Source organism: Megalobrama amblycephala, linkage group LG22 (genome assembly GCF_018812025.1).
Source record: "Megalobrama amblycephala isolate DHTTF-2021 linkage group LG22, ASM1881202v1, whole genome shotgun sequence".
In the NCBI taxonomy this organism is placed as follows: Eukaryota; Metazoa; Chordata; class Actinopteri; order Cypriniformes; family Xenocyprididae; genus Megalobrama; species Megalobrama amblycephala.
This window is the reverse complement of record NC_063065.1, coordinates 2045093-2061042: the sequence shown is the minus strand read 5'-3', so window position 1 is coordinate 2061042 and position 15950 is coordinate 2045093. Positions and strand designations below refer to the sequence as shown.

General features: G+C 33.3%; 1 protein-coding gene across 5 annotated transcripts; it reads left to right on the top strand.

The window, feature by feature from the left end:
- Nucleotides 1-280: 280 nt before the first annotated feature.
- Nucleotides 281-15439, top strand: LOC125258080. Of its 5 annotated transcripts, none has more exons than XM_048174909.1 (8): nucleotides 281-345; nucleotides 6684-6865; nucleotides 7478-7540; nucleotides 7679-7872; nucleotides 8354-8508; nucleotides 11946-12193; nucleotides 12305-12513; nucleotides 14943-15439. In XM_048174909.1, exons 3-8 carry the CDS (start codon nucleotides 7525-7527, stop codon nucleotides 15138-15140), a joined length of 1020 nt encoding a protein of 339 aa, XP_048030866.1. In that variant the 5' UTR covers nucleotides 281-345; nucleotides 6684-6865; nucleotides 7478-7524; the 3' UTR covers nucleotides 15141-15439. The 5 variants fall into 5 exon arrangements, with proteins under 5 accessions (XP_048030866.1, XP_048030867.1, XP_048030868.1 ...); XM_048174911.1 differs by lacking the exon at nucleotides 281-345 and adding an exon at nucleotides 3516-3992 and having other exon boundaries at nucleotides 6684-6919; XM_048174908.1 differs by lacking the exon at nucleotides 281-345 and adding an exon at nucleotides 3517-3992.
- Nucleotides 15440-15950: the final 511 nt, after the last annotated feature.

Genomic DNA, 15950 nt, shown 5'->3' with positions numbered 1-15950 from the left:
TGCACTACCACAAAAATATACAGTTTTCCAGGTGAAAAAAGTGCTCTGAAATACACTTTATTTCAGTACAGTTAGTACTAAAAGTCAATAATTATTCCCTCTCCTTTTGTAAATGTTTTGTAATCTCGTGATTTATCATTTGAGCCGAGTAGTGCTCGCTGCAGAGCAAAATGAGAGAGAGGGTTATGGGTGGGGTTAAGGTGTGGCTCCACCCATCATGCCCACAGTAGGTCGAGAGAGGCGGAGCTGGAGCTTATACTCCACCCATGGATCTGATATAAGTACTGCTGTCTGGAAGTGTGACACTCAGTTGAAGACTGCTTTCAGGAGAACACCGAATACACTGTAAGTGTACCAATTTTTTGTAATTTTTTTTTTTTTTTTTTACATTTTACTCAAAATATGCTTATTTTTTCTTTTCTACTTTTCTGCATCTGACTCCTGCTCTGCATTATACACCTGACATTGTAAAATATGTGGTAACACTTTATTTTAAGGGTCCAGAATAATGCATTAGTTATGCATTAATTAATGATTAACTTGTTCACAATTAAGCATTAGTTAAGAATGAACACACTAGTAATTAATGATTAACTTTACATTGTAAGGGTCAGAATTATGCATTAGTTAAGCATAAATAAACTAGTAATTAATGATTTATTTGTTCACAATTATGCATTAGTTAAGAATGGACACAATAGTAGATAATGATTAATTTAACATATAGTAAGGCATATTAGCAATTACTTACAATTTATTAAATATTTGAAAGACATTTACGCTATAAATAAACAAATATAACCTAGTAATTAATGATTAACTGAATGTACAGTAAATGCCTTTTAGTCATTATCTACAACTTAATAAACCATATATTATTTTTGTGTAGTGATGTAATTATATTTCTGTGCCATTCTATTAAGTTAACTGAACAATAAACTAGTAACTATGCCTAATTACTGATGGGTTTGCAGTTATAAATTGCTAAAATAGTGTAATAAAGACAATTTGACCCCCAAAGTGAAATGTATATCCACATTAATTATGGCACTTATTGAATGATATTCAACTTTATTGAGCAGAATAAGCCAATAATTAAGGCAAAACTACCATTAATACAGTACTAATAAAGGCAATTTGACCCCCTATTCTAAAGTGAAAGCTAAATCCTCATTAATTATGGCACTTATTGAGTGATATTCAACTTTATTGAGCAGAATAAGCCAATAATTAAGGCTAAACTGCCACTAATACAGTACTAATAAAGGCAATTTGACCCCCTATTCTAAAGTGAAAGCTAAATCCTCATCAATTATGGCACTTATTGAGTGATATTCAACTTTAGTGAGGAGAATAAGCCAATAATTAAGGCAAAACTGCCATTAATACAGTGCTAATAAAGGCAATTTGACCCCTATTCTAAAGTGAAAGCTAAATCCTCATCAATTATGGCACTTATTGAGTGATATTCAACTTTAGTGAGGAGAATAAGCCAATAATTAAGGCAAAACTGCCACTAATACAGTAAAGATAATTTGATCCCTTTATAGGTTTTTATTTACACTATTTGTTTTGAATTATTCTGCAGCGTGATCGCACGAGAATGTATTTTTACACAAAGTGTGGTTCTACAACACATATTTAATTACGTTTTCATACACTGAAACTACAATATTGACAGCACTAAAAATTATTATATGTAAAAACAGTTTGCTGTTAGTGACTTTCACTGCAAATTACGTTAAACAAAACTACTTTAAAACCTTAAAATGAATAACATTTCTGTAATCATCTAACCATTATTTGGGTCATTCTACAGAAACGTCCACTTTTCTGTCCCTAGACTTTACAGAAGTATTACACTTAAATAACACTTTAGGATTACCATTTTTTTTATATTTTAATATGAAACAATATGTTATTTGAACAATGAAACCTTGTTGAGCCATCAATGTGGCAATATTTGTTTTTTAATTAATTATAAAAATTCCAAGCACCACAGAAGTGCTCGTCCCCACAGTCATGTACAGAGGGAACGTGCTTTATTTTGAGCTCACAAACAGGTTTTTCTACCATTTCAAATACAATAATGTATGCATAACTATCAAATATATAATGTAAATGACATAAAAAAAACAAATGCTAAATAAATATTATAAAATTTTTAATGAATGTAGTGGTCCCCTGGTGTTGTGTCACTGGTGTTACCTTTAACAAAAATCTCTTATTTTGAAAGAAAAAATCACGCTGATGACATCACTTGACTTCCTTCTTCCTATTTCCTGAAGATCCATGAAGAAAGGCCAATGGAAAGTCCTCTATCTCTTTTCAGTTATCAGATATTTTAATTATAAAATCATATTTTCATATGAAGCTTTTAGTTGAAGTCACTGGTGTGACCTACTTTATTGTTAGGAATTTTAAAAAACTAGAATACAAATGGATTAAATTACTTGATTTAGTGAATATATCATGATTGACAACATGTGGATTGATACCTTGCAGCAGCCATTTTGTAAAATGCATTTTTCATGAAAAATGTCACTGGTGTTACTGTCACTGGTGTTACCTTTTTATGAAAATACCGTCACTGGTGTTACCCGTTTATAGATAAACTTTATTTAAAGCTATTCATTTAGTTATTTTGCATAAAAAGCACTAAGATTACATGATTATAACTTTTCTTTCTCATTGTTAATCCTCCTTTGGTCAGATATGGCTAAATTAAGGGGATTTGGCTAAATTCAGTGCAGCGACTTTACAGACCGTTTTAAAATGTTGTTTATAATCTTTTACTGACTGCTTTCACTAAGTGTCAATGACAGTCTTTTATTGTACACCAATTGTAAAAATTTAGTCCAAACTACTTAATTATAGTTGAAAAATTAAGGATCTTTGGTCTTATGTATACGTCACTGGTGATTCATTGTGTCACTGGTGTTACTGTTTTTTGTCTGTCACATTAAATAAAATGTCATATGTGACATGATAATAATTTTACATTCATTGAATTCTGCTACACTCAAGAATTAAGATGTAAAGGATTGTATCATTAATTGTTTAAACTGTTTTTCAAATATTTTTATTGTTATAGCAAATACATGGTTGCGCAATTGAATTAACATCATTCAATCACACTTTTAACTAACCTGATTAAAATAAATAACACATAATCTCCTTATTTTTTGCATTATTATTATTAATCTGTAACTCTGACTGAATGTGCAGAAAAAAATGAGAAATAATATTTCATAAAAATGTTTAAAAATGCCAGAGAAGTAAGGTAACACCAGTGACAAAAAAAGGGGACATGCAGTCTTTAAATAAATGTACAAAAAAAAATAGAAAATCATTAAGCTGTCATTTATGTGTATTCATAAAGTCCAAGTGTAATATAATAATGTGGTCTAAGTTTAAATGTTAAAAAAAGAAATACATTTTAAGACATTTTGTCATACCAAAAGTGGACGTTTCTGTAGAATGACCCATTTATCATGTAATACTTATTTTGTTCTCCGTGGGACACAAAAGGCGTTTTCTCAGACACAGGACTAGAAAATACACCAAAACGCAACATAAAATCACAAAAGACGTCAATTTAATCCGCTTTAATCCACATCTTTATAATCCATACGACTGCGAGGAACAGATCCAAATTGAATTCTTCATCCATCGATCTTCTTCATTTCCGTCCTCAACAACCGTAAACAAATCCAGCGATCGTTATGAATTCAAAAATTGCCGCCGTCAAAAAGCTTGACACGACACGTTTTACGGCAGTGATGTCAACGCTCATTGGCTCTCGCCTGCTTCGTCACAGATTGCGACATGCCGTGAAGTGAAGTGAAGTGAAGTGAAGTGAAGTGAAGTGGAAATGGAATACCATTTTCGTGGATTAATAACTTAAATTCTGCTCTGTACCTGATATAAAACGATTATATATCACCAGAGAGGACTGCGACTGCAACACATCATCATTCGGACTACTATTGGTATCGCTTTTGACATTTTCCTAATAAAGAAATGATTGTGATTAAGTTACGCTTTTCTGTCTGTTATGTTTTTCTACTTTTCTACTATTCTACATATTTTTAAGAAATGGTTATGTATAGGTTTAGAGGTTTAAGTGGATTAAGTGGCTCAAAACATTCTTTTAATAATACAGTGTTACTAAAATTCATTTTTCTAAATATTAATATCCATTACGTTCATTTTATATTCTCTATAAAATGGTTATGTTTGAGTTTAAGGATAAAACATTTATCTATAAAATGGTAAAAGGAAAATTATACAGATATCTTTATGATATAAAAGTATTTCGGCGGTAGCTAAAAGCATAATATTCTTACATTTAAATGTTGCCAATATGTCCATGTTGTATCTTTCACCCTTTATCCAAACATTCAAAAAAATTATGTTTTGTGTCTGTAAAAGTTATGTATTAATAATTGTTTTAGTAAGGGCCGTGTATTTAGCTTTCACTTTAGAATAGGGGGTCAAATTGCCTTTATTAGTACTGTGTTAATGGTAGTTTTGCCTTAATTATTGGCTTATTCTCCTCAATAAAGTTGAATATCACTCAATAAGTGCCATAATTGATGAGGATTTAGCTTTCACTTTAGAATAGGGGGTCAAATTGCCTTTATTAGTACTGTGTTAATGGTAGTTTTGCCTTAATTATTGGCTTATTCTCCTCAATAAAGTTGAATATCACTCAATAAGTGCCATAATTAATGAGGATTTAGCTTTCACTTTAGAATAGGGGGTCAAATTGCCTTTATTAGTACTGTATTAATGGTAGTTTTGCCTTAATTATTGGCTTATTCTGCTCAATAAAGTTGAATATCATTCAATAAGTGCCATAATTAATGTGGATATACATTTCACTTTGGGGGTCAAATTGTCTTTATTACACTATTTTAGCAATTTATAACTGCAAACCCATCAGTAATTAAGCATAGTTACTAGTTTATTGTTCAGTTCAGTTAACTTAATAGAATGGCACAGAAATATAATTACATCACTACACAAAAATAATATATGGTTTATTAAGTTGTAGATAATGACTAAAAGGCATTTACTGTACATTCAGTTAATCATTAATTACTATTGTGTCCATTCTTAACTAATGCATAATTAGTAAACAAGTAAATCATTAATTACTAGTTTATTTATGATTAACTAATGCATAATTCTGACCCTTACAATGTAAAGTTAATCATTAATTACTAGTGTGTTCATTCTTAACTAATGCTTAATTGTGAACAAGTTAATCATTAATTAATGCTTAACTAATGCATTATTCTGGACCCTTAAAATAAAGTGTTACCAAATATGTTAGCATGATTGAATATATAACTATTATTGATATTGTAAATTAAAAAGAAAAAAGTAAAGTGACGTTTCAGTCATTATGGGCGCCTGTATATTTTACAAATCACATCTCTGTATATCATTATCTGATATGATTAGAGTTGGGATACTCAAACTCGAGTCCAGTTTCCAGTGAATCTCTCAATACTGTGTGTGGTTACCTGATGATCCATGACTGTTTTTATGTTTTGTGATGGTTGTTCATGAGTCTCTTGTTTGTTCTGAGCAGTTAAACTGAGCTCTGTTCTTCAGAAAATCCTCCAGCTCCTGGAGATTCTTTGGTTTTCCAGCATCTTCTGTGTATTTGAACCCTTTCCAGCAGTGAGTGTAGGACTTTGAGATCTGTGTTTTCATACTGAGGACAACTAAGGGAATTTGAAGATCAAGGAATATTTTACTTAATTTGTCTTCTGGCAAACATTTAAGTGTCTTTTGTTGCTTCCAATGGGCAGTATATATTAAAAAAAAAAAGATATTCAAGCGAAATAAAAAAAATTTGGACCTCTTCATTCTATTCAAAAGTTTTCACCCCCCAACTTTTAATGCATCATGTTTCCTTCTGGAGCATCAGTGAATGTTTGCACCTTTTTTAATAGTTGAGTCTGAGTCCCTCAATTGTCCTCAGTGTGAAAAAATGGATCTCAAATCATTCAGTCACTGCTGGAAAGGGTTCAAATATGCAGAAGATGCTGGACATCTGAAGATTTTTTTCTGAAGAATATTGGGCAGTTTGACTGTTCAGGACAAACAAGAGACTCATGAACAACATCACAAAACAAAAAAACAGTCATGGATCATCAGGTAACCAAGGGTTCACAAACTTTTGAATGGGGTCATATTTATAAATTCAGCTTTTTTTTGTCTTGTGGACTATATTTAAACATCTTTTATGTAAAATATCTTACTCAGGACAGTACTAAATAAAAAAATAACATGCATATTGTATGATCTCTCTTGTTTTGTTAAAATTATTAACATTTTCACAGATTCTACAAGGGTTTCACAAACTTTCAAGCAGTACCTTACATGTACGTTGAGTACATGAACGCAATGGCCCATCAGAGGCATTTTAGAGTCGTCATGCAAAACATATGTGTTCAGATTAAGCACAAGCTTTATACTTTCACAAATCCCCTCAGAACCAGCAAAGTCTACTCTAAACGTGATGTAAATAAGAGATTCACTTCACTGTTTATGACAAGTGATTTTGTGAGAGTTTAAGTAAATGAAAAATTGACAAAATTTGAAAGCTAAGATTTATTTCATATCAAAAGTAACCTGCTCTGTCTTCTCTGTTGGTGCGTTGTCAGTGTCCTCTATGGAGAACATGATGTGTGGCGTGAGAGCGGCATGGATTGTCGGACTTAGCAACAGTATCTAAGAGGGGAGGGTCTTTGCAAGAGGTCCATTGCAAGTTCAAATTATTTACATTTTTTGGGACTTGGTCGGACTCGACTCGGACGCGGATGTTAAGGACTCGGACTCAAGTCTGGTATAATGCCATTTCTACAAGATGTAAAATAAGTCTCTGATGTCCCCAGAGTGTGTATGTGAAATTTCAGCTCAAAATACCTCACAGATAATTTGTTATAGCATGTTAATTTTGTCACTTTTTGAGGGTGAGCAAAAACACTCTGTTTTGTTTCATGAAGACAGAACAGGTTTAGTTTAGTTTAATTACGGTTATAACTTATGTTGTCATCTTGCTTTCATGACATGCTATTGCATTTGTAACATCACTGTATTGCAATATCATGGCCTCACCCCCTTTGTTGTGTGTTCTTGGGGGCGGGGTTTATGTAAATTTTAGGGTTAGTGATGTCACCAACCCAGGAAGAAGCTCGTTGTAGTCCCTACCGGCCGCTTGTTGTAGTCGAATTCTGTAAAAGAAAATATCTCTCTTTGCATTTAACTTTGAGCGTCGTAACTTTGCAGATGTTGTTTATGATCAAACAGCAATATTACACACTAACTAAAGTAAAAAAGTAAAAACTGAATCTCAGCTGAAAACTGCAAATTCACCTGATATTCAAGAACCCTTAAATTGTAAACATTTTTAACTGTTGATTCTACTTTCATCGCATCTTCTGTCATATTTTTTTAGAGGCCGTACAGTTGGACGCATTACCAGTTTACGCTCAATTAAAAAACATGGCCGATTGCACAGGTGAGACACTTTCAAACATTTCAAACAGATCAAGAAAATCTGAGAGTCACATATATAATTAAACGTTATGACACATTTCACCCATGACTGAACCTCAGAGGTTGTTGAACATCACTAATGTTCGGTTTGGTGTCTCAGAGGTTGTCGTCAGTGAATCCTCATGGAGTCCAGACTTCATCCAGGAGCTTCTTCCATCTGCGGAGCGAACGGCTCTCCTCCATCATCTGTCATTCTTGTGTCTGGGAGGCTTCCCAAAGCTGGAGTATCTGATCAGAAAACAAGCTATTGAAACACAAATGCTGTTCAGATCCTCTGAGGCTGTTCTGCTGAAGGTGAGACTAAATTTATCATGTTCTGCTTTACATGTCGTAAAATCTAAATTCTGTCAGTATTTAATTGCCCTCAGGTCATTTCAAAGCCGTGCTGTTAATTTTGACATGCAATTAGTGAAAGAAAAGAAAAAACAACAAGAATCCCACAAAATCCAATTTAGATGCTTCTGAAATTGTGATTGACGAAATACTTATGGAACCTTATTTCCACCATGATATAAGACATTTAAAAAAGGTAATTGCAGCTTTTTCTAAAAAAAAAAAAAAAAAACTTTTTCCCCTCAGGATTCTGCATGTGTATGCAGTCAGGTGTATAAGTATTTTAGAGAAAAACAAACGTGAGAATATCAGAATTTTGTTTAAAAAGTACCTAAATTTTTTTTATTCTGAGGTGGAAATAAGCTTCCATAGATACTAGTGCGCCAAAAATGTTTTTACGGTTGTTTTATAAAACTTAATCTTGTAAATTGCTTTCTCGCAGTGTGTCAGCACGAGTTCCAACATGGTCACTTCGCTGTTCCCGTTAGTAATAGAAGCTGTTGAGAAGAACAAAACCTTTCTGGTTGTGAAATACCTGGTGAAAGTCAAAACATGGATCGATGACATCGTCAGAGCCGTGGATGACATTGTAACGAGGTGAAAACACTGATGAAGTTTAGCATTTCACAACAAACAATCAGTTTCTTAACCAGTACACTGCAATAGAGGACTGTTTACAGCTAACTCAGATAGGGTGCTGGAGAAAACAGACACAATGAACAATGAAATAATTAAACAGTCCTAAATCAAGACTTAAATGTTAAGTTTTTTTTTTTAGATGTTTTAAAATGATTGGAGTTTGTGCTTTAAACAGGACAAAATGTGTAGCAAGCTTTATGCTTAAACAAATTTTAAGTTTTATTACCTTACATAATTTGCTTCTAAAGTAAATTTATCTTGTTTTAAACAAGATTTGTTTAGACAAATTTACTGTAGAAAAATACTTATTATAGATTAGCTCTTTTTTTTTTTTTTTTTTATTATTTAACTTTTTTAGTGTATAATGTTGCTGTTTAAGCATGAAAAATATCTGTTAAAAAGCACAAAGTTCCTCCAGCGGGAGTTCTTCTCTATATCAGTGTTTCTGAACTCCCTGAAACATTTATTCTTGATATCAACAATTGAATTGCTACTAGTAGAAATGTTCATTTTTGATATCAATAATTTGATTGTCACTAGTGAAAATATTCATTTCTGGTTATTAATGTGATTGTTACTAGTATGAATGCCATTTTAGATTTCTGAAATTATATTGATATCAGAAATACTTTTTCAGATATCAGAAATGCCATTTTTACTAGTGAAAATGTAATTCCTGATATCAAAAAATGCCATTGTTACTAGAAGAAATCTAATTCCTGATATCAAGAATTAGCATTTTAACTAGTGAAAACTGAGTTGTTTAAATCAAGAATTCATGTAAAAATGGCTTGCCATATTCCTATGAATACAAATTCTTGATATTGAGAATAATATTTTTACTAGTTCAGTTGACTTAATTGTTATCAAGAATTCATATCCTCAAGTCAAGTCAAGTCAAATTTATTTATATAGCGCTTTTACAATTGGTAATTGTTTCAAAGCAGCTTTACATATTAGAAGCACAGAAAAAAAGGGAAGTGGTTAAAAATAAGCTGTACAAACAAGCGTGGTAATATGTAACATATACAAGATGGTGCTACATTAAGCCAATGTCGGCTGACTCCCAGGGGTGGAAAAAACCCCCTAGGAGAAAACCCAGCGTGGGAAAAAAGTCCTAGGAGGGAAAAAACCCCTTGGAAGATATATATAATATATGTAAATGGATATGGAGATCAAAATCTGAATTATACATTTTTATTATAGAGATTAAAAATAGATTATATATATATATTTGTAAGCGGATACGGGGATTTAAAAATCTATGCAGCCAGAACTGGATCTGTAGGCCCATTGTCTCCTGGGCTACGTTGTAGTCAGGTCCAGACACAGGTTCTCCATCTGATCTGGATACGGCCTGGATCCAGCACCCGGAAAACCTCGGGATAAGCAGAGAGACAGATATTAGCGTAGATGCCATTCTTATTCTGATGTACAGGTATATCTAGTGTTATAGGAAATGTTCTCGGTTCCGGCCGACCTAATTATTGCAGCGTAACAATCCTTTAACGGATTTGAAAAATGTTAATGTATTGATAATGTGTTATGTGTATGCAAGAGCAAAGAGATGTGTTTTTAGTCTAGATTTAAACTGACAGAGTGTGTCTGCTTCCCGAACAATGCTAGGAAGATTGTTCCAGAGTTTAGGTGCTAAATAGGAAAAGGATCTGCCGCCTTCAGTTGATTTTGATATTCTGGGTATTATCAACTGGCCTGAATTCTGAGATCGCAATAAACGTGAAGGACTATAATGCATTAAGAGCTCACTTAGGTACTGGGGAGCTAAACCATTTAGTGCTTTATAAGTAAGTAGCAAGATTTTAAAATCTATACGATGTTTAATAGGGAGCCAATGTAATGTTGACAGAACTGGGCTAATATGGTCATACTTTCTGGTTCTAGTAAGAACTCTAGCTGCCGCATTTTGGACCAACTGTAGTCTGTTTAAAAGCCGAGCAGAACAACCACCCAGTAGAGCGTTACAGTAATCTAGTCTTGAGGTCATGAATGCATGAATCAACTGTTCCGCATTTGTCATTGAGAGCATATGTCGTAATTTAGATATATTTTTTAGATGGAAGAAGGCGGTTTTACAGATACTAGAAACATGACTTTCAAATGAAAGATTGGTATCGAAGAGCACACCCAAGTTCCTAACTGAGGACGAAGATTTAATGGAGCACCCGTCAAGTGTTAGAGAGTATTCAAGGTTTTTTCGTGAGGAAGTTTTTGGTCCAAAGATTAGGATATCAGTTTTTTCTGAATTTAATAATAAGAAATTTCTTGTCATCCAGTTTTTAATGTCAGCTATGCATTCTGTTAGTTTTGTGAATTTGTAGGTTTCGTCAGGGCGCGAGGAAATATAGAGCTGAGTATCGTCAGCGTAGCAGTGAAAACTAACACCATGCTTCCTAATTATCTCTCCTAAGGGCAGCATGTACAGAGTGAAAAGCAACGGTCCTAGTACTGAGCCTTGTGGTACTCCATACTGAACCTGTGATCGATACGACATCTCTTCATTAATTATTACAGACTGATAACGGTCAGATAAGTACGATTTGAACCATGCCAAAGCAATTCCACTAATGCCAATATAGTTTTCAAGTCTTTTTAAAAGAATGTTGTGATCGATAGTGTCAAAAGCAGCACTGAGATCTAATAACACTAATAGAGAAATACAGCCACGATCGGATGATAAGAGTAGATCGTTTGTAACTCTAACGAGAGCAGTCTCAGTACTATGGTACGGTCTAAATCCTGACTGGAAATCCTCACAGATTCCATTTCTTTCTAAAAAGGAGCACAGTTGTGTTGAAACTGCCTTTTCTAGTATCTTTGACAGAAAAGGTAGATTCAAGATTGGCCTGTAATTTACTAAATCTCTCGGATCTAGTTGAGGTTTTTTAATAAGAGGTTTAATAATAGCCTGCTTAAAGGTTTTTGGCACGTATCCTAGTGTTAAGGATGAATTAATTATATCAAGAAGTGGACCTACGACCTCTGGAAGCATTTCTTTCAGTAGTTTAGTCGGCATTGGGTCTAACATACATGTCGTTGATTTTGATGATTTGATAAGTTTAGATAATTCTTCCTCTCCTATAGCGGCGAATGATTCTAGTTTTACCTCAGGGACACTACAGTGCACTGTCTGAAGCGAAACTGTAGACGGTTGCATGTTTTTAATTTTCTCTCTAATATTATCAATCTTGCAAGTAAAGAAGTTCATAAAGTCATTACTGCTGGGCATGTATTAAACATGCCCAGCAGTAATGACTGGGCATGTATCCTGCAGTATCCTGGGCATGTATTAAAGACAAAACAGTTTGCCAGAGTTTGTGTGTTGTTGTGTTTGTGAAATCCAGACTATATCACTGTACATGCCTCATATTATTCAGGTATGAACATCAAACCCAAAGAGTGGAAACATGCATCGTTGATGTGGTTCAAGAACAGAAAGAGACTGAAGAAAATGTAAAGAAACACACTGTCGAGATGAAGGCTCTGGAGGATGCTCTGGCCAAGCTTGAACTGGAGCTGAGCAAAACTGCCTCTGAAAATAACAGTCCTCTAAACCAAGAGTGGGACATCAAAATCAGACTGATTGATCTTCAGATGAAGTTGGCCAATTGCAAAATACAACAGGGTGAGAGTCTCTCTGTGCTTTTAAGGACCAGAAACACACAGTAAATGCATCTGTGTGCACATCATGCTGGATCTCTCATGAATCAGAATCTGTTGTATGTTGTTTGTTCAGGTGCGATACCCAGTCCTGACCACCTGGAGGAAGTCCAGAAGAGTCTTGATCAAATCCGACAAATTCTGCTTGATCTTAAAAAGTTCTGGGAGAAAGTGGGTGTTACGCTGGACACACTGAAAGAGAAGTCCTTTGTTGGGCAGGATCTGATTGATATCCCGGAAGACATGAAGGAGGAGTTTCTGAACTCCATTGAAATAGCAGGAAAGGTTAGTTAGACGTTGAATAAATGCTTCTGGTGAAAGTTGGGTCACACTTTACATTAGGGTCCAATTCTCACTATTAAATATAGCTTCAAACTCCTAATTACTGCTTATTAACAGTTAGTAAGGTAGTTGAGTTTAGGATTATGGGGTGATGACATGAGAAAGCAAATTTGCCTTGATCTTTTGGCATATAAGAGGACTCTGAACCATCAAAACTTCCTGCAAGTTTCAGAACTTAAGACGTCCTCCCCATTATAAAGAAAGCATTTATTTAATCAAGCTCCAAATACAGCTCGTTGTGGATCCTATATATAATATTCTGATTTCTCAATTTCATCCCCTATGTAGTCTTTGTATACTCCATAATGCAGTCAATAATAGTGTATTACAACTAACACTATATTTTCCAAAATCCAAATTGTAAACTCAATAAACATATATCTAATAGTCACTGAAAGTTATTACCTGTACATGCATTTTTATCTTACTACTTTCAATGAAACCACAACGCTGACATACCGCATATTGTTTTATTCTAATTATTATTTCCTAGAATACAGTATGTGACATCAGCAGCCACATATTCAATCTCTGCTTCCCCATATAGAGAATAATTTCCACCAAATTCAACAGAACTTAAGTTAAGTTGCGGCCCAAAAATGAATTTTCTGTCATTAATTACTCGCCCTCATGTCGTTCCAAACCCGTGAGAATTTCATTCATCTTCAGAACACAAATGACGATCTTTTTAATGAAATCTGAGAGCTTTCAGTCCCTCCATTGACAGTTACGCAACTACCACTTTCAATCCCAGAAAGATAGTAAGAGACATCATTAAATGTGACTCCAGTGGTTTAACCTCTATTATATGAAGCGATGCGACTGCTTTGTGTGCCTCACTTCATAAAATTTAAAGTGATAGTCTGGAGGGACTGAAAGCTCTCAGATTTCATTAAAAATGTCAGTAACACTTTAGTATAGGGAACACATATTCACTATTAACTACAACTTTTCCCTCAATAAACTCCTAATTTACTGCTTAATAATTGTTAGTAAGGTAGTTGTTAAGTTTATGTATTGGGTAGGATTAAGAATGTAGAATAATCGGTAACACTTTATAATAACTGCACACTATGAAGCATTAGTTAAGCATTAGTTAATAGTTATTTCATCACTTATAAAGCATTAATAGACATTAGTAAGTAGTTTATAAATACAGCTATAATTGCTTTATTCATGATTTATAAGCATATCTATAATGTGTTTAATAATTGTATTTTCATACTTTATTAATAATCAATTTATCATTTCTAAATTAAGTATTACATTATTTACAAACCAGTTATTTAGGAGTTGTCAGTAGTTCATTTAGTAAGTGTAAGTAAATGATTAATAAACTATTTAAACATTCATTTATACATCTTATTATTTAGACACATAGTAATAGTTACTTAGTGTGTTAGTAAATGTTTTATTAACACATATTCCTACTGCAATTCATGATTAATTCAGATAGTTATAACACATTTAGAAGCGGTCAGTTAACTATTTTTTTGAGCTCATCTAAAGTGAGGACTATTTATGCTTTGTAAAGCTTTTATAAATGAGATTTAAAGGTTCAGTGATCTTCTGCACTGCTGTTCTCTAATGTTTTAAAGTTAGTACCGAGGTAGCATTTATTAACACACTGAGTAACTAATACTATATGTCTAAATAATAAGATGCATAAATGTACATTTAAATATTTTATTAATCATTTACTTACACTTCCTAAATGATCTTATGAACCACTGACAACTCCTAAATTACTGGTTTGTGAATAATGTAATACATAATTTAGAAATGATAAATTGATCATTAATAAAGTATGAAAATACAATTATTAAACTCATTATAGATATGCTTATAAATCAAGAACAAAGCATTTATAGCTTGGCTTACTAATGTCTATTAATGTTTTATAAATGATGAATTAACTATTTACTAATGCTTAACTAATGCTTCATAGCGTGAGTTATTCTAAAGTGTTACCGAATAATCTGTAGAATAATGTGTTTAATCTGTATTTATAAACAGCCATAATCCTAGTAACATGCATGCTAAAAAGACCCTAAAGTAAAGTGTTACCAAAATGTCTTAATTTGTGTTCCAAAGATGAATAAAGATCTTACGGGTTTGGAACGACATAATTTTAATTTTTGGGTGAACTAACCCTTTAAAGTCACCATGAAGTCCATGATTCTTCTTTATGGAATATTACAGTGCTTATTATAAAATATATATCTGTGCAGATCACTATTAAAGTTGAAATTGTTTTAATTATTTTGAGTTAAAGTAACTTTTACAGACTCTTACATCATGGGATGAATGTGTTGTGATTTTTTTATTATTTAATTTTTTTAAGTTTTGCTGGTGTGTCTTTAATCTTTCAGTACTGGAAGAGATTTGATGAATGCTGTCAGAGGGCACAGGGCATCTTCAGCGTTCAGTCTAAGGATGCATATAAATTCCTGGAGATCAATCCATCTTCATTTTTAAAGGATGAATGGAATAAGCAGTATGAGTCTATCATGGAGAAGCTGAGGAATATCAGTCCTCAGGGCTTGACCACAGCCACCATCACTGAGTGACAGACAGAGATCTGATGCTTCTTTCACACTTTAAACGCTCTTTATATGGCATACACATTTATGCATGCAGCTTATATTGTCATTTTTGTAACGCTTTGTAATCTTTACAACTGTTCATGCAAGTTACAATTCCATGTATAATTTCTTTAGTGAGTTGATATTAGGAATGTATTTCTCAGTTGTATGCTATTTCTGTTAAAATGGCTTTGCATTTCATTATAGTTTATAGATCTTGTGGTGGGTCTGGTCACATGACTGATTATGTCACACAATAAAGACTAAAGACATTCAACATCAAATGTTTCAGTGTACATCAGGGGTCAGCACAGTACCGATACTCCACGAGACATACCATCATTTCACAGTTTCTACAGTTTAACTTTAACTTTTTTTTTTTTTCACTTGCTCAAAATGGATAGGTTGTTCCTCAAAAGCAAGTATTCGTGTCAATGAAAGTGTCAGTGTCATCAAGATGAAAAGTCCTGACACCATTGTTTATGAACAAGATAGTCAAATGGTTTTGTCATGTTTTCATTATGACAGTTTACTCTGTCAATGTTTTCCAATGCAAAAAAGTCAGATCTTGGTGACACTAAATGCTCAAGACAGCACTATATACTATTTGCACAGCCATTTGAAAAATACAGTAAAGTTACACATTACTGTATTTAGTGAGGTAACTGAGTACAAGACACTACAGTTTTTCTCAGTCGCTTTGGTGCATTTCTCACATTTGTACAACAGTTAGTTCAACCTCCACAACATTTAGTCATTTGTGCACAACATAGTAGCAGTTTCTCATTCCTTCGA